The 22,771-nt window shown below is 38.5% G+C and overlaps 1 protein-coding gene across 8 annotated transcripts in view; it reads left to right on the top strand.

Moving 5' to 3' along the window:
* Positions 1–22,771, top strand: part of LOC119006146 (CUB and sushi domain-containing protein 3-like) — a 213,205-nt gene that overhangs the window by 25,807 nt on the left and 164,627 nt on the right. For all 8 annotated transcript variants that reach the window (XR_005070692.1, XR_005070693.1, XM_037074543.1 and 5 more), the window contains exons 3-4: positions 7,664–7,776; positions 19,568–19,762. Coding sequence is in view for 6 of the 8 variants with exons in the window: in XM_037074543.1 (XP_036930438.1) it covers positions 7,664–7,776; positions 19,568–19,762 (308 nt within the window). In the remaining 2 variants the exon portion in view is untranslated. The remainder of the gene's footprint in view (positions 1–7,663; positions 7,777–19,567; positions 19,763–22,771) is intronic.

A 22,771-nucleotide genomic window follows, 5' to 3' on the forward strand; every position in this document is an offset into this window, starting at 1 on the left:
ATTCATGCATTCTTGTACTTCTGAATTTTTTCAGTAATTGTGGGGACAGTTCGGAGATATGTCCATCAAAAATAAAGTTAATCTGTTGGGACTTGACATCCTCAGAAGAGAGCAGATGAAGACTTTTGTGTTAATTCTTGCAGCCAACAACAGAGCAGCTCCCTTGCTTAGCTTTGTACTGGCCCTGATCTTGTTAAAAATATCCTGTGGTTTCATGCTCACAAATGTTGAAACCTCATTAAAATTTGCTGGTCTGTGCAGCCAACAACAAAATGCTAAGTCTTACCTTCAGCATAATGTTAGTGCTAGTGTGCGATGCTTATGATAAAAACAATGGCTAATCTTTGTACAGGAAGCTCTCAAGGCATGGCTGGACAGCAGTATTCTGTGTGCCTCTACATAACAACGAGGCCAAAATCTGAATGGTTTACTGAATCCCACATGTTCTGACCTATGTAACCCACAAAAAACTGACTGGCTGGGATGTCTTATTTCAGAGATTGTGGGTTGGTTGGCACTCTAGAAACCCAAATATATGCACATCCACTGCAAATGTGAGTTGCTCATAATTGGTCCTCTTTAAATTATGCTAGGCATCTGTTAAAATCCAAACACTTTATTAAATGTAGACATTTAATTTATGTTCTTTGCCTGCAATTTCTGGTTTGCAAGTCCCACTAAACAAATTAAATAAATGGAATTCAAGTCAATTAGTTTAAATTCAAAGTTCTTGAGCAAATTTCTAAGATTGTAGCTCAGATTGTGAACAGACTACCCTAACCCTGACCCTGACCCTAGCCCTAAGTAAATGTATTGCTAAATCCATATTTTATTAGTTTCAACCAGTTGTTCACTTTCTTACTGTTCCTGTGGAAATGTGTAGTGAAAAACCCATCTTTTTTATTTCTGAGTAGTGACCTTCATAGGTTACATTACATGCGTGAATTAGGCATTGGTTTCTAATGTTTTTTCAGCAGACATTAATGAGGTAACAGCAGAGCGGTTATCTTAACTTAGCATGACATTTCCTTTGCAGATTTTACTACATAGTCACTTCAAGTAACACAGAGTTTTGGTTTGTAGAATGTAAATCTGTGACTCTTGACCTCTGTGTTTTATTACCACTCTTTTGTAATGCTCTGTAATAAAAACCCTTGAGGCTGAACAGTACTAGTTGTAGAATAAGTGGTACCACTAGTCTCAAGTGGTCGGGTCTATATTGCCTATCTGAACAAAGAGAACAGTGCAGAAAGTAGTGCAAATTAGAAAAAGTATGCCACTGGCTAGTGACAAATCTGATGCTTATGAAAGAAGTTTGTTGTCATATAGTGTATAGAACTGGCCACAAGTCCAAGTAGAATGATAAGTCTTGATGTGAGGATTGGGGATGAATTAGAAAATGTATACTAAAGTTTTCTTTCTTTTATAATAGATCATTTGATTTTTTGACATGATATCTCAGTCACAAGCTCATAATTTCTCATGATGGGTGAAGTCTCAAGATGCATTATCTTTTTAAGTCATTATGACTATTTTGGGAAAAAAAATCAGAAGCAAAAGAGAGCATTAGGTTTTTTTATGTGAAATCTAAGCAGGATTAACGTCTGTTCAGTGCTTCCGTATTCATCTGCTCCAGCCTTTGGCACCTCCAACCTAGATGACCTATATCCAATCTGTGCTTAGTCTCTGAGTTCTCCGTTTCACCCAAAAATACCAGAGCCACAATTTAGTAGGCATAAATGGTGGAGAAGTAGAGGGTTAATTACCTCTTTGTCTGCACACCTGTGAAATAATTAATTCTTAAGAGTTGAAATAATAGCTAATTTTCATCCCAGTTTTGTTTTTGTGTTGACTCCCTGTCTTTTCTCATCAGGAAAATTATATGCAGATGCATCATACTGAAGAAAATGACAATGTAATACTGTGAAAATGATCGTGAAAAAATGAGTAGCATGCTAGGCACACAGAGTATGATATTTTTCTGATCATTTACCATACTTTTACCATCTTATATTTCCGTTTTGTAATCCAAGAAATCACATATTTATTTCTTCCTCACTCTTATTATACCAATAATTAATTAATTGATAGGATGATTTGACCTTTATTACTGCAGTTATTTAAACAAAATGTCAATGTGTGGACCTGCTGTAATGAGTTAGGACACGTCAGTGCAAAATAAGCCTATTAATCACTCCCTGCTTTTTTTCCCTTTGTTTTGTGGAGATGGCCAGCAGGAAGGCAATTATTCATTATTATATTATTATTCATTCTTGTTTTGCTCTATTTCTAACAGTAAACAACAGGTAAGTGGTTTGCTTAACTGTTGTTAGGTAAAATCAGTCAGAACACTTAGGGTTTCTTTCCGCCTCTGTTTTTGTTCTTTCCTCTTCTTTCCCAAGAGACACAACCTCTTTGTGTCATGTTAAGAGCAGTGTAGCAACTAGGAGAGGTGGTCAGATACAAACAAAGAGATACAAAAAGGCAAAGTGACACAAACAGTGAACCAGCAAGACAAGAAAAGCGAACGTAACAGTGAATAACAGCAACCTCATGAAATGAGAAACGGAGAAAGTGAGAGAGAGCTAGTCTCACAGAAAGAGCTGGTGTGACACAGAGGGAAAGACAGATGGTGGTAGAGAGATGGTGAGTCAGACAAATAGAGGCACGTCATTCCTGTCTCTCTCCCTCCTCTCTTTCTTTCTATGGAATGCCACTACAGTGACACACTAATCAGACGAATGTCTGACAGCTACCTTCAGGGCTGATGTCGTGTGTTCAGGTGGAAATAAAGGCTGCATCTGTCCAAACAATCATTGGTGCACTGTTCCCAGGCACACATAGTCATTCTGCTGCCGCTGCCCCTCCATCTCAGCTGAGACCCGAACTCCACCATCCCAACTTGGAGTCCATTTTGTCAAGTCAATCTTGGCAAGGGTGATATTGTCTTCCATGTGATGGGAGTCGAACATGGTAGCTTTGCGCATCAGTTGGATGGTTTGTCGTCATATTTTCTCCTTTGCTCCTCCTCGATGACCCTGTGTCAAGTTGGCATCATCTATTTCCAATTCAAAGCATTGTTTCTCAGATAATGAATTGGAATGAGGGAAGATACAGTCATGTCATATTTTGCTGACAAAATGTCAGACTGGGACTGGGACTGGGACAAGGACAGGGCCTGGCCTCAAACCTGCATTCACTGGCTCTAGTTTGGGAGGGACCGCCAGCTCTTATCCGCAGCGTAAACTCTTTTAATGGCCGGAGCTTGTTTGAGGACTTGCTGCAGCACTTTCTGTTTCATTCCCCAGTTCTTTTAATCTGACACACAATACAAACAATTATTAGATAGGCTAATAAAGTTCAAAAGGCCAAAGTCCTCACCGACAGAAGCTTCTCAAAGCTCGTCTTATTCCCACAGAAAATACTATGCGCCAGAAGTACCTGAATTGCCTCGTCAGTAGTCACGCCTTTTAATTCAGTGATTTCTTGACATCACACTACATCACCATTTCACACATTTGCATCACTGTGCCTAAGGGCTTGTTTTAGAATTGAATTGGCACAGCTGCTCTGTTTTTGGTTCAGGTGTGTGTGAGCTGTGCTTTTTTTTTTATCTTTTTCTTTTTTGCATTAAAGCATGTAAACCTATTCTGTAAGTAGCCTAAATAAATTATGAATCTGAAAATGACAGTAACATGTCTACTTGTAAGTTCCTTAGTGATTCAGATCTACCTCCCAAAGTCAGAGTAGTTCATAGTCTGGTATTTAAGATGTTGTCTTCGTAGAATTTCAGAAGAAGTGTGATTTAGGGCACAGACATAGCTCAGTTAATAGAGTGCTTCCCCTGTACAGAGGCTTTGTCCTTGCTGCAGTGGCCCTGGGTTCAAGTCCAACCTGCGGCCCCTTGCTGCATTTCTTCCTCCTCTCTCTCATCCTATTTCCTGTCATTTTTCAGTGTTGTCCTATTAATAAAGCCATGAAAAGGCGATAGAAATACATTTTTTTAAAAAAGGAAACAAGACTTGTGTCTGAGAAGACAGCAGGACCCATGGTGTTTATTAGTTAATGACATTTTCCAGCCAGTCACCTGATGCCCCTGTTGCCAACGAAACAGGTGGCAGTGAATGCCAGATGATGGAAATCTTGTTGTCTGCTTTTGTCAGAGACATACTTCAGTCATAATCTGTTTCCTCTGTATAAAATGAACCTGAGAATCGCCCCGTCATATCCTCTACACCAGTGGTCTCTAACCTTTTTTGCACCACGGACTGGTGTCATGTAAGACATTATTTTATGGTCCGAAGGGGAGGGCTGGTTTACCCACAAGTAGAATACAATTATACAACGAATAATTGCCACTGTGTTACTTACTAAGGTAACATACTTGCAGTCTTCAGCAGCTGTCCACCCGCCTCTCTACAGCTGCAGTTCAGCCACTGTATCAGCCAACTTGAAGACAGTTGTCAATCCCCAAATGACCGGTACCGGTCCGCGGCCCAGTGGTTGCGGACCACTGCTCCTAACAATCCATATATTCAAGATTCAGGTTGCAAATAGTCTATTTTTTATTATTTCATTTAAGATTAATCATGCTTCATTCTAATCCATGTGACTTGATGTTTCTGACTCAAAATTTTGACAAACCCTGTCTAGACTGTCACCTCTTAATCCTTCACTCTGTCACTGACTGACAAGATGTCTTCCTCCCATGTACACTAACCCCATGACATTCTGATTCCCTTGCTATTTCTTACAATGATGACAACAGGACAAGCTAAGAAAGGATTTAGTCTGTTGAGATTTTGAACGTAGGTCGCAGGTTTAGTTTGGCAAGGCTAAGCTCATGTATGGCATTTTCAGGAATGTCTTCTCTCACAATGTCCTTAAGATATTCTTGTCGTTGTCTGGGACAAAAGAAGACACCAAGACTTTTGCTCATTCACCTCAGTTCTTCAGATTACCCTGCAATGCATCCATTTTCTCTTCTATCTTTGTCTCATTCTATCACATGTTGCCATAGCAGCACATCTTTTTCCAAACCATTGTACACTCCGTCTTCATAGTCACTGTTTCAGCACAAAGTTAGGTGTTTGTTCAACTTTTGATTCATGGGCAAAGTCAGCAATCATTTGTCCCACTTCTGCGGTACCCACTGCAGGTCAAGGCATGTATCTGCACTTATCTTGGTGGGTGCCATCAGTCTCTGTGTGAGCATGTACTCTGCCACTGATTGTCCCTTTCTTTTCTGTTCTGCCCCAATAATTAGTCCCCCCATGGATCCCCCTCCCCAGACTTGGGGTGAGGAGGGCTAATTTCATAGACTACCCAGCTGGACATCAAACTGTGAATCATTGAAAACATATAACTCCCACACTGAGATGGCTCTGCAGACCCCTCTAAACCCTGTGCTCCTCTTGGAATGATGCTGAGAGAGAGTTATGTTGCAATAGAAAGCTCAAGGGCTTGTTTGTTACATGCCACAGCAGCTAACAGTGCGACCAGGGAGAAAGGCCAGGGTTACACACTTGTCTTTTTAATGAACAGAAAACATGGGACTGAAGGCAGATAAAATGGATATGTGTCAAAATGTGACACATATCCATTTTTATGTGACTGGAGCTGTATTTGAAGCACGAGTTTCTAACAAATGCACAGAGTGTGGGAGACTTCATTATATTATATTATATTATATTTTGATTGTTCAAATCATTAAATGTTGATGTTTCCAACAACTTCCCAAGTTCACCATTTAATTTAGACTATAAGGATAATCATTGTCCAAAAAATGTTGCATTTAAGATCAATTTACGTTAATTAAAATCCAAATAGAAATTTAAATGCTGCTGAAAAAAAAAAAAACAGTTAACCAGCATCGTTAGCATTATGAACTGATGCTCTTTTTTTTTTTAAAGCTCAGTGTGACTATGAAGACACGACCGTTAAGTGCAAATTCAGTCAGTATGCCATTTAAATGTGTACATTAATGAATGCCTTAAAGGTTCAAATAAATAGTCTTCTGGTGCTGACTAGTAAAGGCAGCAACTTTTAATTGACTAGTAGACGTGTAACTAGAATATCCCTTGTAGATAAACAATGTTGTTCCTTTGTCAGTTCTGATGCTGAGAGTTTCCTTTTCCCTTTCAACCTCAACAGCTTTGGCAATGACTTCTTTCCCCATAAATTTCTCCACTCACTGCACTAACTGTATACTTAACAGGGTTTGAGGCCTGCACAGTAATGACATTGCCTTTAATATTTAGTTTGGATATTGCCTAACCAAATGTCAATGGCCAGAAACATTAATAAGTAAAACAATAAAAAGTGACAAAAATAGTTTCAAGGTGCTTAACCCTCTCTCTATCCAGTCTTTACTGTTTTTGTTTAAGCACTCCAATAAAGGGTTGTGTCCAAGATTAATTTAGCCATGATAGCAGGCAAGTTCACTGCAATGCTCTTATGTGATTTAAGCTTCTAACAAGGTCACATTTTAAATTCTGTTTCTGTGTGAATGTATTAAAAATTGCATCTTCTGGCCATTGACTTTTAGCAGTATCTTGGCATGCTGTGCAGAACCTGCAACAAAGGGTAATTATTTACTGCAAGGACCAGCACAGTTCACAGTGCTGCTGTAATTGGAAACTCTATTGAAGCTGTAAATACAGCACCCTCTTCTTTGCTGTCAGAGAGGGGATTTCTGTTTTTCCACATTTGGCCCACTACAGGCATTATTCACCTGGCTTATTGTCAGGTAGAGGTTCAGTCACACCAACAGTCCCAAAACTAGCAGCTGATAATATGGAGAAAACAAGAATGCAAGAGAGAGAAGGAGACATTTTGTTTCATGCACAACTTTGGTTCTCGGTGGACAGCCTGGATTACAGCAGTGGAAGGTCGATAGAACATCAGCAAATGCCGCTGAGGAATGGTCAGCAACACATCTTGTTTACGACGTCGTGAAAGTAAATGGATTTGTTTGGACCTGTACCTAATTTGAAATGCAGTAATGAAGCAGTCTGTTACAATGCAGCTGCCAGCCCTCAAACACGACCCAACAATAGGCTATGTTCTCACTTGGGTTTTGATTGCTATCCAGAATATTGATGGACAAATTGCATCACAATTCTCAGAGCAGTTCTGTTTTATTAGATACAAACAGCTACAGTGACCAAACTCACTGACTCGTCTTTGAGCATCATTATTTTTAGTGATAGACACTGTGACGTACAGTTTTTGTGTGCAACATTGTATTTTAGTGCACACATCTCTCAACAAGAATATGTTTATATCATCTGGTAGTCTGTCTGCCTAGAATAATGATGTTTAAAAACAAAGGTAGTGTTTTAGTTTCTGCCTCATAACTTTTCAACAGTGTTGTCTTTTTTGGTATCATTGCAATTTGGGGTAAAAAAAAAAAGAATAGTAGAAATGTTAGTAGATGTCACTCAATTGTTGCTGGTTGATTTTATCACATGAAAGCTGAAAAATCAGGTTTTGTTGGACTGTTATCATATAGATTGCATCAAAACATTTGTCTTATTTTAAATTGGGCTTGAACGGCGACTCACAATATGTTTTCTATTTGTATTGTTATTAGCATATAAATGTAACTTGATGTCAATTAAATCCCACATTCAGTACTGAGATCTCTTTCTTTTATCTGCAGGTTAACAGGATTTACCATCCCTCCACCTGTTACCAGCTCTGGCTCCATTTTTTCACTGAGGCTTACCAGTGACTTTGCAGTAAGCGCTCATGGATTTAAGGTAGCTTATGAAGGTAAGAAAAGCATCACTTTCTGCTCTTTGTCTTCTACTGTCATTAGAAAAAAAAGCCATTTCAGTGAAAAATGAAAGACAATTAAGCTCAAGACTATGATCAGGACTTCATTTAAAATGTGCCAAAAAATCCATTACTCAGGAGAAGCAGACACCACTTATCCTGTCTGTTCTTATGTAAGATCACACTTACCTGTTTTCCTGCAGGACTTCCACAATTTTGGACTATGGAAACATTAGGCACCCCAATTAAGCAAATTAATCTCATATTTTTCAAATCGACTTCCCTACCCCCAAAGTCCTGGACCTTTTTGCCACTCCAGAGGTGCAGCTGAAATTGCGTGGCAGATGGCAGTGGGAATTAGTTGAACTAATGGATGTACAGAGTTATCTGTGTTGAGGCAGAGCTGAGTGCAGCAGGGAGCTGTCTAAATTTGAACTATCCTTCTGTGTCCATCTCGCTCACCCCTGCTCTTTTACCTTCTGCTTGTTCATGCCAACTCCACCGTTCATCCATTTTTTTTCTCTATTCATGATTATATTATTTTATATGTTCATTCTTTTTCTCCTTGTTGCATCATGTTAACTTGTTTTCTATCCATGTTTTCTTCCTCCCTTTCCTTCTACAATCCTGCAATTGTGTATCTCTTCCTTCTATACCCAATTTTCTTTGGTTATTTTTTTCACTTTCTGCTCTATTCCTTGACCCTCTCCTGCACCACCAGGCTGACCCAATCCTCTGGCCTTACGCCTCCTCCGTTCCACCATGTCCTTTTCCATCCCCCTTTACCCCCTCCTCATCTGCCCACCTGCCCTGGACCTGGCCAGTCCCGGACCTCTCCCCTCTCCATCTGCCCATTTGTGCTCCCTCTCTCAATCTCATGTTCTGTTTCTTCCTCCCCTGTCTCCTTCCATCTCTCTCTATGTCTCCGGTGGGTGGTTGAATTACATCTTGTTCTTCTGCCTCCACCTTTTGCTTGAGTAATCTTACACAGAATTTCAAACTGATTTGTATATAAATGACATTTTGTTACATGAGAGGCACAGATATTCACTGCCCCATGCTGAAGACTAATGTGGACAGAGGACAACATTTTCCAATAAGGACAATCAGGGATATTATCATCATCTAGTTGTGTTATCACTTTAAAAGTGGGGAAGTCGTATCGATTAAATATTGTAGCTAAAGCTTTGATATAGTAAAATATAGGCTATAACATGAACAGCTAAATTTCTTAGGAATATCATTCATTCGTTTAAGCCTGGTGTTCCAAGACAGTACACAGCATAAATATTTTACGATCTAAGTAGTATGGTATTACCTACCTTTACAGGTGTCTCCCCTGAAATCCCTTGTGCTATCATTTTTAAACAGTGTATTTCTGGATATTGTATTGCAACAGTTGCAGGGAATGTAGTAACACCATATTTTCGATGTAAAATGATGACACCACATTCAATTATGATGGTGCAATTAAATACAAAATATGTATAAGAAGGTTGATTGCTTCAAATGATGACCAAAAATGGGTGTCATTATCATCACGATCATCATTATCTGAATCAAAAGCCTGACGGCCTGATTACCAATATAATTTTCAGCTACCTTGTTGGAGACCTTCAAAAGAGTACGTTTTTGCCAGTCCACATGTCCTGAAAGATCTCAGTGTCCCAGGCAAATGAGAGACATTCCTGTCAAATACAACTGGTGTTTATTGAACCTATAAACAATTCATGACCCCTGATGTCTTGGACAATCTTGGAATGAGATTCAACTAGCAACTGTGTTTCGAAGGGATTGCTTACTCCACCTTTAGTAGCCTACAATTTAAACTGTGGTGAGAGGGAAGTATTTTCATTGGACATTATCACCAGGGGGATTTAAATACGTCAGACCTGAACAGATTTCCTTTAAAACTTTTAATTACTGAATAATGGAAGTCTTTGACTGACAGGTATAGAACACAAATATTCACTCTACTCATCCATAATGTATTCATTTGCAAAGAAACTCCATAGTTACTCCCTGTCACTGCTGTACACCCCTCTTTCTTGTTATGTTGATGTGGTTAGCAACATCTTACACATGAATATGTATGTGCTCTTCGCTCTTCTGACTGAAAAAGTGTGATGCTTGTAGACTCTCAGAGATGATTGAATCATGACTTCAATTAAATGGATTTGAATCTGCATGCATATGAAGGACACAGTGAAGGACAGGGCTGGAAGGAATCTAATTTCTGAAAGGACTGTCAATCTTTGTCAAGTATGTTGGAATGCAAACCAACTCCAACTTTCTCAGAATTTTTTTCTTTATTGGTGCTTCTTTCCTATACTGTCACCACTCTGTCACCTGCGACCTTAACAAGCGTTGCCTGAAGGAGTCAAACTAAATTTGATAAGGAAATGAGATACATGGGGGCTTTTCTATAAAAAAAAAAACAGCCAATGTCCATAAGCGTTCATAACTATTGAAGGGATAGAGATAGGTGGCAGCCATGCATCATACATGTACTATTGCTGGTAAGGCTATCTGCTTGCCCTTTGTTGAAGGTCGTGTATTTGCAAGAAAACATTTCATCGCCTATCTAAAACCTGCCTCAATGCCATTTCAGCTTTTTTTTTCTCTTTTATTCTTTGAAAGACAGCTGACCCTTAAAACATAATTTCATATTTTCTCTCCAAATCATTTCATTTGTTCCTCTGTGGCCATACAGATTGTCCACTGAATTGGAAAAGTGTGTGTGTGTGTGTGTGTGTGTGTGTGTGTGTGTGTGTGTGTGTGTGTGTGTGTGTGTGTGTGTGTGCGCATTCTTGTATGAGCATGTGTTGTTTACCGGCATCTTTGCCCTGTGATCCAACATGCGTTCAGTCAATATTTTTTTCTCCGCCTGCACAAAAATCCAGCTCAGCAGCCACTCAAGCAGCTAGCAAGGAAGCCAGACAGGCAGTCTTCAGGCATCTCCTGTGGGGAAAGTGTGCTGCTTGTGTGCTCACAAACACTGCCACTCCGTCAAACTTCCATCTTCTTCAAAGGGCTACAAAGTCATTAGATATACAGGCAAAATTAAATAGCTCAGCCCCGGAGAAATCTTGCACCCAACTACCTCATTTACCAGTTCACATAATTCACTGGTTATCACTGTGATGAGGTATAATGCAAGCTGTCTCTCTCTTAGTGTCTGTGTACATAATAAAATGTTGAGGAGTGTTTTTTATGATGAGAAAATCCCATTGCTGTGGTCTCTTCACATTATTCTGTGATGTTGGTATCCTAGGCCTTCATATTCGTGGTTGCTGTCTTTGCATATGAATACATGTTTGTGGACAATTAAAACAGAGTGCTCTTTTTAGTTAACAGATTTCTCTGGGTTAAAAGCACTCTGCAGGATCATATTAATTTTTTCATTTTGATTCTCTGGCATCACAAATAATTACTCCTGTGTAATTATGATGTTAAGCACCATATGCGCTGTTTTAAACAGGCTTGGGTGGTGCTTTTGTGAGGTCTGCATTGTATTTGCATTGTTTGCATTAATTTTCCCAAATTGAAGTAAAGTTTGTACAGGTTTGCTTGCAGGCTTTTCAGCAGCCCCTTGTGTGGAGGAGCATCTGTTTTCCCAAGGTTCAGTTAAATCAACAATTTATTTAGAGTTCTCCAGACAACAACACTTGTTTGCTCAGGGCTTACTCTGTATCTAAAACTCTTGATTTCTTAAGGGGGTTCTTCAAACCCTCATAAAAGTAGAAAAACCGATTCAATGTTGCAGTGCAAGCTATTATTCAAAGTATTTTTTTAGTTTCACATTTAGATATGCAGCTATACTGTGCCTGCAGATGAGGCAGTTTTATCTCGTCTACAAGAGAGGCCACATTCAAGGCCAGTGAGTCAATGTCAGTATAGTTATATCTCGGATTCATCTTTTTACCTTTTTAATAGAAACTGTAATATATCTGACTGAATGTGAATTAGTGAATATATAAATCAGATAAGGTATACTATCAACATCAACTGAAACTCTGTATAACCTTCCTTTGAATCAGTATAGTATTGGATAGGATTTTTTTTATTTCTTAAGCTTGATCCTCAAAAGCATAATACATCAGCATCAAAAAATCCATGACATTTATTTTAGACAGTTGCATTTCATAGAGAATGTAGTGCCATTCTGTTAAATAATTTATATGCTATCACATTTTTATTTAGCTGAGTGCAATCTGTCTGATGTCCCAGCAACATCTGGCAGCTGAAATGAGAGCTCTTTTCAGAGTTCACAGGCTACAGGCTGCTTTTGGATATAATTTGTAACACTCAGCAGTCCACAAACTTCTGACTTTTTGATCTAACTCATAGTCACATCTGATTAGTGGGACACTTTTGAGCAGTAGCACATTTCTGGTTTAGAAAAATACAAAGAATGAATTGTGAGTACAAAGAGAGAGTTCAAAAACATGTATGTTGACATATTATTGCAAATATTCACTGAGGAAGAGGTGATACATATAGTTCACATCATGTTATTTCCCCCTCGGCTATTTTGCATTTTTAACAGTTGCCCAGTGAAGAGTCTTTCCAGACCTGTAACTCGGCTGTAACTCAGTTCTCATTCATGTACACTCTATGTAATGCTAGGGTTTAAGTTTAAAGGCCCCATATTATGAAAAATATGTTTTTTCTGGTCTCTACATATATAAGCTGGTCCTCCCTGACCCTGCCAACTCCCAAAATGAGTAAAACAAGCGATGTCCTGCATGGTCTCTGCAGCCCACCCACTGGTAACATGGCGCTCCAACAGGCTGTTCAGATTTAGCTCTTGTTGTTACGTAACGAAAGGAGTCATTTATATAGTCCAACCTCCTCTGCGTGGTGATAGGAGATATCTGAGAGGGGGACGTTCATCCCAGAGGTGAAGTTTGGTGTGTCCAGTGGTAAGATAGCAGTGTTTCACAATGTCGTCGCTCAGAGTTAAACAGGCAAGTTACTCTGTTGTAAAAACCGACATCAGTGTCTATATTCTGTCCCAGCTAGAGAACAACAGAAGAGACAGTGGTTGGTTTTCATTTTTTAAAGACAACAACAACGACAAGAGTTTGGAGACTGTGTTGGAGACGAACACAGCTTTCGCTAGCTGTTAGCCATTAGCTACATGGCAGTAACTGTAACAACACATACGAACAAACTAACATTATTCAGAGACACTAACCATTCTGAAACGTCCTGCTGCAGCCACAGAGTCTGTACTTTTTCAGGAGCCCCTCTGTCTGTGTCCGATTCCGGGTCAAACTGGTATGGGTGAACGAAAAAATCTCTGCGAGCCATAGTGATACATATATACATCCACCATAAACATTAGCGCATGCTACTGCTAATGCAAAGGGCTTCCCCTCCTTGAGAGAGTTGAGATGTAGGGGGAAGGGCTCTCCAAGTAGGCGTTGACAGACAGAGCTCATTAGCATTTAAAGGTGGAGGCGCAGAAACAGACTTCTCTGAATAGAATTCTGTAAAGTGATTTTTAGACAGCTGAAATTCAGGACCACAGATGGGTTTGGGGCAATGCATATCAAATACAGAGTTGTTGGACCTCTGACAGCTGTGTGAAATTGATGAAAAACAGTATAATATGGGACCTTTAAGGGCTTCATGTATAACAACATATTTATTTTCGCTCTGTGATTCCCTGTGATATTGAAACCGTGGCAACATGTTTGTGACTTAACAGACCACATCTGCTCATATTGCTAAAGTTACATCCTCTACTTTATTTAATGTTATGAAAAAAAATGTATATTCAACCTCTAGAGAGCAAAGCACATTATGTATACATGTTATTTTTCAAAGGCTTAAACATGCAATTGTACAGTCTAATTCAGATGCTCCTATACAGGGCATGAGAGATCACAGAATGGTTTTACTTAGAATATGATACTGTGGCCTCTGCAGTCACCAGACGTCAACTCAACTGATGCTCTAGTGTGCCCCCACCATACCATCAGAAGTGCTTGCTGGATTGTCTGATAGTTTCAGAAAGATAAAGAGCCATTTTGAATAGCTTTAAGCACTTTTGCCTTACAACACAGTAAGGCAGCACCTATTGGTATGTCCGATAGGTTTTAGTATTTAATTTTTCACTCATTGAGTTTTCAATGTTTTCATCAAATCTGCTGTGGCAAGGCATATTATATTTCTGATATTTACAGTATTTAATGACAAGTTTTATTAAAGGAAATGACACACTCATACACACTACAATGACAGAGGCGCTATGGCTTTTTTTGTTTAACCCAAATTAGGTATGAATAAATGGCCTGAACCCACTGGGGCCTGCTAGACAGGCTGGGTTCGAATAAAAATCACAAAATTATGTTCGGGTTCAGCTTGGGCGGGCTCAGTCATGTGATAGATATTCCACGTCTGTAGAACAAAGCAATTCTACCATAATCTACACTGTTCATGTCGTTAACCAGGACAAACAGACAAGCGGTTGCAAAAGTAACTGCTTAAATTTAGAAATGAAAATTACTGCTAAACTGACAACTTCACTGCTTTTACTTTGCTCTGTCTGCATTCACTGTCACTGTCTTCCGCTTGCCCACTTGCTTTAGCAAGTAACCCTATCACTATACTCATTCATATTTTAAGCCACAAATTATATCAAGCTATGAAAAGCTGGACAGGTTGGCATGGAGAGTCTTTGCAATGGTGATGATAGACCGTTGCATCTATTAATGTAAACTGGTAGTAGCAGTTTGGCATGTTTCAGCTCCTCTCAGAAAGCCTAAGCTTTTAGCTTTAGATAGGCCAGCATTAGAATTAGTAAACTATCATACTGCATACATCTCAAATCAACAGAGATGATACAACAATAACATCAAAACCGAGAGTTGTAGATTTACATTAAACCCACATACCATGGCAAGCTCATACGCAACATGTACAGAACAGCATGTGATGCATACACATGAACCTAACCTTATTTTCCCATTAACGTCATTGGCACAGCTATTTGCCAATCAGTCATCCAAGAAATGTTGGCAACCTAGTTCAGTAGCAAGGCTCCTGCTGATCAAGTTTTTCTTAATTGGCTGATGAGTGTTAAATAGCTGGAGCATAGTGTGTCTTAGGTATTCTCCAGTGACATCACCATTCTTGAATGGTAAATGCCCAGTTTAACTCTACTGGCATGATGGAAGGCGTTGTGGGGAGTTGTTCTGGAAAATATCTGGTTGCACACAGCACCAGTCCCTGGCCAGCTGATTTTCTGTCTTGTGTATATTTTTTAGCTGTGCGCAGAATTTTAGTATAACATTGTCTGTATCACACTTTAAAGGGTTGTTGTGGTGAGTTTTAGATACTTAGATTGCCTTTGATGTGCTTAGTCACACTTTGTTGGATTCCTGAAAATGTCATATTTCAAACTAATACATTTAAATTTCACAGGCTCTCCATAATTCCCATGCAGACATGTTTGTTGTTGTTGCCAGGGAGCATGATGTGCTGTGTAGGGATGCGTACCTTCAGTACACAGCTGTATTTCATACTGGTGAAGCAGGGCTACGACACATAACAGCAGATCGTTGGACATCGAAGCATTTTTCATTTTTATGTTGATACTGAATATGCTTTTTAAGGATTTTGTTGCTTTACCCTCAGGCTCATATGAACCAACATGTTTTGGATGTTGCACCATAGAATTTGCACACACCACCATGGGTTATTTATGAGAAATACACTTAGTCTATCTCACATAGTTTGCCTCTATTAAACTCCACCAAACTTTGTCTAAACAAAAGTTTACATATTTGCTAATGCGTAATAGCTGCATATGAATGTAATTCTTAGGAGACTGGATTGCTCTTCCTCACACCTGACCTCTGCTCTGGTCAGATGTTAGTCCTGCGTGGAATCTCAATTCTGCTTCTCACTCCTCACCCCTGCAGTCAGGCATCATTAGTGTTGCACTTGATATGGCTTTTTTTCCACTGTCCCTCAGTTTGCACTTCTCTTCCAAAAGAATAATCTAAATAGACTGTCAGTCACAAATATCCTTTTGTATTTTCAACAAATTTTGAGGCTTGGAAGGAGGAAGGAAGGAGGTGTTGCAGAAAAGAAATGCATAGATCATACATAAATAGATAATCAACCAATATGCATATTTTATTCTTCTTCAGACCAATTCATTTGCAGGGAGTTTTGTCTAAAAATAGCTGGTATTACAATGTGAGAATGAGAGACTCAGCTGCTTATGTTTCAGTTACTCTCTGTGAAAACCTAAAATCATCAATGTAAAATTGTACCATTGGACTGATTTATTTTAATTTAATATAGCTTTCATGGTTAAAAATTCTTTATCAGTAGCTAAGCTTGGGAATGTAGTGTTGTTGTAGGTCTGTTTAGTCTGTCAATATTTCACTTGTGTTAGTCAACACTTTCTGTAGTTGATTAAAAATGAAATCACACATGATCTGTGGTCCTCCTGATTTATTCAGATTGCAGTCTGTTGGTATTTAATTTTGCTCATAAACATAAACAGCCGGCAGTTGATGCTGAGGATTTATATTGCTTTCATTAGGGATCATATGTATGAGGGATGTGTATACTGGCATCTGCAATGTAAAGTGGATTCATAATTGGATTTCTGAAATGATTCCTGGAAATTATCATTAGAAAATGCGACTTCACAGAGCAATGAAAATCAATGAAATCAACTTGAGGATACAGGTCTCAAATACCCTCCTCCTTATCTCTTTCTGTCTGTATCTATCCATAGATACATCCATCTATAACACACAGTTTGTGAAAGTGTAAGAATGTCTTCTGGTTGCCTGGCTTGCCAGTTGGAATAATTAGCTACAAACAGATGGCACATTATCAAAAATAATCATTTAACTTGACTGCGTGATCAGTCACAAGCTGAAGGATTGAGGGATGTTTTATTTTCCCATCAGCAACTCTACTCCTGAGCTGATCACTCCAATTGGATTGTATTGATCATGCACCACAATTTCAGTTATGCAGTGTCCTTTATCATAAAGCTCGGCTAAGTGTGTCTTTAAAATACACTGTATATGAGAATTGTATTTTAGAAAAATGCTGTGTGAGTCTCTGTGCTGATTCATATTGCTGGTTCATAAGAATGCAGTTATAATAATAAACAATTGAATAATTTCCTTGTCGAAGAAAATTGCATACGTTAAATATTATTAACCCATGAAAGGAAGAGAGACAAGTGGAAGTAGCTTGTTAAAGACCATACCAATGTGTTTCCTCATCATTCTTATTTAAAAATTGTTAGGAGTTTGATACTGGTACAGTTGAACCTTGCCAAAAGGAATTTTAAAAACGTAACAACACGAATTGTTTTAGCAGTTTAAAATTTGTAAACACAGTTACAGTGGTGATGAGAGACAGATGTATGGAGCAGAACAATTTTACATAGACACACAAACACCATACATGTTTAAAATCTAAAAAAAAGTAACATCTTTTGAAAGACTCTGTTTGTTGTATAGATAATTGGTTTTACAAGCCTAACCTCTTTGCTCAGGTTGACAGCAGGTTGACTGCCAAAAGGACCTGATATCATTAGACTGCAGTCTGACTCCCTCAGGTGTTTAGTTTAGTGACATGAGCTCAAGGTCAGACCCAACCCTGCCTTCAAGCTGAAGAGACAATTTAAAAACTAACATGTAACTGCCGGGGCAAAAAGATGCCATTGCTGTGTTATTGTCTTGAATTGATTAACTTGAGATAAAAGCTAATACTTTTTGTGTGCAGGGAAATTTTGACAGCGAATGAGTTATGGTGGACTAATGGAAGAAAGAAATGTACTGGAAGATTGTGTTCAACCAAAAAAACACAGAATTGAACAGCTCTCCAGACATGTTCATCACAGCTAACAGTAGATCGCTATCAAAATTCTTTTTCAGTACTTTGCCAAGGAGTACATTGATCATAAGCACTTTGGCAATGTCAGTGCATAAGAATAGCACTATTTCTCGGGAATTGCTTTCTTGTGGAAGATATATAACTTCAATATGCCATCTTCAAAAATGTATCTACCTTGGAATTTTAAATATTACTAATGCAATTTTGTACAAGTAATGTTATTTCTCATTGTTATGGTGTTCTGTCACATACTGTTCTTTGCCTCTAATATCAAGAACTGACCTGAATTCTTCAAAGCTTCTACCATTGCTGTAATCGGTTTTCAGATCAGTGTTCGAGTGCCTGTCCACAGCATTATCTGATTGGTTACACACCAAGGGTAGTAGCCTATCAACACTGATGGCTACAGTACCACAGAAGCTAGATCTGCTCTGGCGAGCAAGCAGAGCTGTGTGTTGAAGAGAGGGCAGAAGATACTTGCAAAGTTGCCATAAACTTCTGTTATTAAGATTTGTTTCTGTGATGACAAGCATGATACATCTCAAAAAATGCCCAAAGTCGAAGCTGATTTCACTAGAGGCAGAAGTGACAGCTTCAGTCGGTCAGCCAAATTATTAGACCTTTGAGAAATACAGCACACATCTGTCTGTCTGTTTCCACTGCAACTCTGGCTTTGAGATTTAGGAAATAATTACTTTAAAAAGTAAGAGCTGAAGTAAAACTGTATTTCACACTTTAATCATTCAAAAGGTTGAGATCACAAGCATGCTGAACTGTGTTACAGTTCAACTGTGTTCTGCAAGGGAGCATTACTGCTTTGTGAATAGAAATGCCTTCTTGTGAGCCTTTGCAGATAATTGTCACTGGAGCCTTGAATCTTAAACATGGTAAATAAGCTAATATCTATGTTTTTGCCATCATTAGCAGTGAATGATGTAGCTGTAACAGCTACAGTTATAAGGAAACAGTTTTTAAAAATATTCTAAACATTCTGTTAACATACATACATATTCTGCAGACTTCAACATATTAGCTTTCTCCAGAGTTTAAAAGATGCGTGTCAAAATTATGATTTGTCTATGAAGAGAAGTAAAAGAAAGTTAGTAACTAATGTGAGTAACTTAGAAGAGATCCATGTCTAAATAATGACAGTTATCATTGCACAGTAGAATGTGCCTAAAGCATTCATTTAGTGAGCATTCCTGTGGACTCCTGAAACCTAATGTTCATGTTAAATTATGTTTTGGGCAATCTGTGGGGCCTTGCAGTGGGTATCAGATAAGAGCTAGTAATCAAAAGGTCTAGTGCACATTCAGTGCCATGTTTCATTTTCTTTTTCTTTTTTTTTTGTAGTGGGGAATTTTCCACCAATGAATTTATGAAAATAATTTGAGTTCTGCCCCTGCTTTTAAGCAAAATGGCCATTCAAATGGCCATACAGGAAAATAAATATAGTTGGCAGCTGTTGCTGCTTTTTTCATTTTGCCCTGCTATCTTTTTTTACTATCTCTTATTTTTTATTTCCTTCTGCATTGTGCTAATGTACTTGTTTTTCTCTGCCCTTCATTGCTGCTTCTAGCCATAGATTTATATTGGTCAGTGAACTCTTAATGTAAAGAGATGGGTAAGACAAAGTATGGTACTTCAGCACTCCCTGGGTAGTGCATTCTATCATATTACCATATGAATGATGGCTCTTCAGACATAACTAAGCATTTGAGTAGCAATGGCATTAAATGAACTCAGTGCATAGAGTGTACACTGAAGTTTTTAAACAATGTCTAACAATATAACATGGTAAAAACGATGAAAATACATTTTAGACAGCTCTGCATAAATGACTAGAGACAAAAGGAAGAAAACAATTGTAATTCTTAACATTACTGTCTTGTTATTCTATTTCCAGAGCTGAGAAGCAGTGCGTGTGGAAACCCAGGGATTCCACCCAAAGGCATACTGAATGGAACCCAGTTCAACATAGGTGATAAAATCCGCTACCGGTGTGTCACTGGCTATGTTCTGGATGGACATTCACTCCTCACATGTGTGACCAACGCAGCTGGTGTGTCAGTGTGGGACTTCCCTGTGCCAATCTGTAGAGGTGAGGATGATTTATCATTAATGATGAGTTATTAATCACTATAAGGGACTGGCTGCTGCAGATTTTCTCTCATAGCTGTACAATGTTACTGTCGGGTATCATGGAGGATATATGATGTTATCTACAAGGCTCTGCTAAAAAATGTAAAATTAGTAGGTGATTGTTTTTGTTTGACCTTTTGTCATTTGATTTCCATGAGTTGGTTAAAGTTAATTGCATTTCAATGATTGGCAGCCTAATGGCTGCATGATTGGGTGACTTGTCTGTGCCACAGACATAGTAAAGTGTGGCACAAGCATAATAATAAGCACAATCATTAGATCTATACATTTATTTGCAATCTGATGGGATGAAAAGATTTTAATCATGTTGAAGTTGATTAGAGCCTCCCTGTCTTGAAAGGTTAATTAGGTTTATATTCCTATAGAGAAAGTAGCTTAAATACATTCTGTTGTAAGGTGGAGTGCTTCATCTACTGGATTCTGGCTGCACTATGATTGTAGTGGAGAATGAGATTTGGACCCCGCTTCTTTGCACTGTGGACTGTTTTGTTTTGTTTAGTTTTCTTTTTCTAATGTGATGTTTTTCACTATTTTTTTCTGCTGCCTTACTGAGGTCACAGTCAGCTCTTCTCCCAGACTGCAGGCATAGCAACAACAGCTATCACGACCTATGAAGCAATTAAAGGTTTATCTAAAAATATTTGGCAGTACCAAATGAATAAAAGCTCACTTTTAGTCCACTGTGGTTACCCAACAGCTCCAGAACCATTGTCAATGAGATGGACCAGCAGCAACTTGAACATAAAAAGTAGATCCAGCAGAGAAAAAAATGCTGTTTTGAGGCCACAGTCTGAAGGATTTGAAATAGAAATGCCACATCATTCAGTCACACCTGGGACCTGTGAAACTGTGCACCACTTTTCTGCTGATACGTGAATATGGGAGTTATCTGCGCTTAAAAACTTGGACCGTAAAATGTGTGTCTGTCTGAGGACAGCGTGGATTTTTTGGACTGTTAATTTTGTTACACATGGATGTGAAGACGAATAATATCAATGATTTATGTTATTACCAATGGTGAAAATTCTCCATGGAAGAACCATTTTACAGGTCCTTCCATTGAAAATGCTTTAGGTTTCACAATGCAAATCTACTAAGAATGGACGAAATCTGAACACCCTATGCAGCATGGGAAAGTAAAAAGGTCTCAAGTTCTTTGTCTCAATTAGATGCACTTGGCAGATCAGACTACTAAAATCACAAACCAAAGAATAACATTAACATGTACAGTATAAGTGTACAGCAAGAGCCAAGTGTAGTTCACAGCAATAATATATTGAAACAAATTCAAGAGTCTGCATTGCTTGAGATGTGATACATTTTCTTTTCTGACAGCTTCATAATGCTTTTTTGCTCAAAAATCTTCTTTAGCATGTTCAAAAATACTGTTGCCCACTTGAACCCTTAACGCTGCTGTATGTGTGTAATTGAAGGAGAGTGATGAAGATGCTACAGTGTAATGATGGATTCTTGTGACAGCGAGTTGATAGATTGCTGACTAGCACTCATCATACCATGCCACTTATTCCTGTCTTTGCCTAGATGAGACCTGTCATCACATGGATACAAATAATCCATTACATATGTAGAAAGGCATTTTGCGCCTGAGAGTGTCATAGCTTGCAATTTATGATGATGCAGTGCATCTGTTATATACCTTTAAACATATAAAATAATTGTCGGTGCTGCTTCAGAATTTTGTGAAATGTAATAAAGTTGCAATTAAATGACTTTGTGGCACTGTCCGCTATACTGAACTCAGATAAACTGTTTTTCGCTCTCCTCTTTGAATGTGCACAAAATGAACAATGACAGGATGTCAATCAAGTCAGGACATCCAAATAGATAGTACTGGCACAGCTTGGAAGTCGGAAGTCAAGAAAGAAGGTAGGTTTAACATGCAGCAAGTTAAGTTAGAATTTACAGTTTAGATACACATTCACAATATAGGCTCTATTTGTTTATCAACTCATTATTGTCAATATTAAGAAGAAATAATGTTTCAGGTAATGTTAGCTGAAGTAAATGTGATGATGCACTGTAAAGTTAAAGGGATGAAAAAGGGATGAAAGGAGAGTGGAGGAGGTGAGAAAACAAAGACAAAGCATAGGATATGAAATTTGTAGACAATAGCTTCTACCCATGGCTTTACCACACCAAATCATAACGGCATATAATGTTTTTTTTAAATTACATGTTGATGTTTCCATCAGCATTCAAATATCACCCAGGTACAAGAAAACCCTGTCCTCCCCTGGCTGAAAATAATCCTAGAGGCAACACTGGGATGTGTGATTAGTAGTAAGGGTCTCACAGCAGTACACACATGTAATTTATCATTTTTGCTACATGGGAAAGGACCGAGTGTGATCAATTGGCTTGATGAATAAAAAATTAGGTAAGGCAGCACAGGTGCTGTAAGGGCTTACTTACCTACTTACCTACATACAGAGGCTATTGTGATGTAGACTCTGCTGCACATATTCCAAGTAGGGAGCTCTATCTCCTTTGCTTTTCATGTGTCAGCCTCCCTTTACCCCAAACCACCATTAGCAAGTGCTGCCGCAATCTCATTTTCAGTCGGGGAAAACCTTGACAGTTATTTTTGTTTTTATTTTTAGACAAAGCCACAACTTCATACAGTATCCTGCAAGGACACAAACTAGCATTAGGCAAAAGCTTGTAAAAGGATTGAAAACCATTCCTATATACAGAATATTTCCTTCCAATCTAAGAGAATAGTCTGCTATTGTTTTTCATTGCTATATAGTGAAATGGAGTAATGCAACTTTTAAGATATGGCTCCACAATGGTTTACTGAATCCAAGATTAGAAGTCCTGCACTATGGAAAAGTTTGGAGTGGATCTGTGTGTATTTTTCTTTTTCTTTTTCTGTTCTTTTCTTTTCTTTTCTTTTCACAAATAATCAGATTGTTTTTTGTTTGTT

This window comes from Acanthopagrus latus, chromosome 17, assembly GCF_904848185.1.
Source record: "Acanthopagrus latus isolate v.2019 chromosome 17, fAcaLat1.1, whole genome shotgun sequence".
Classification (NCBI taxonomy): Eukaryota; Metazoa; Chordata; class Actinopteri; order Spariformes; family Sparidae; genus Acanthopagrus; species Acanthopagrus latus.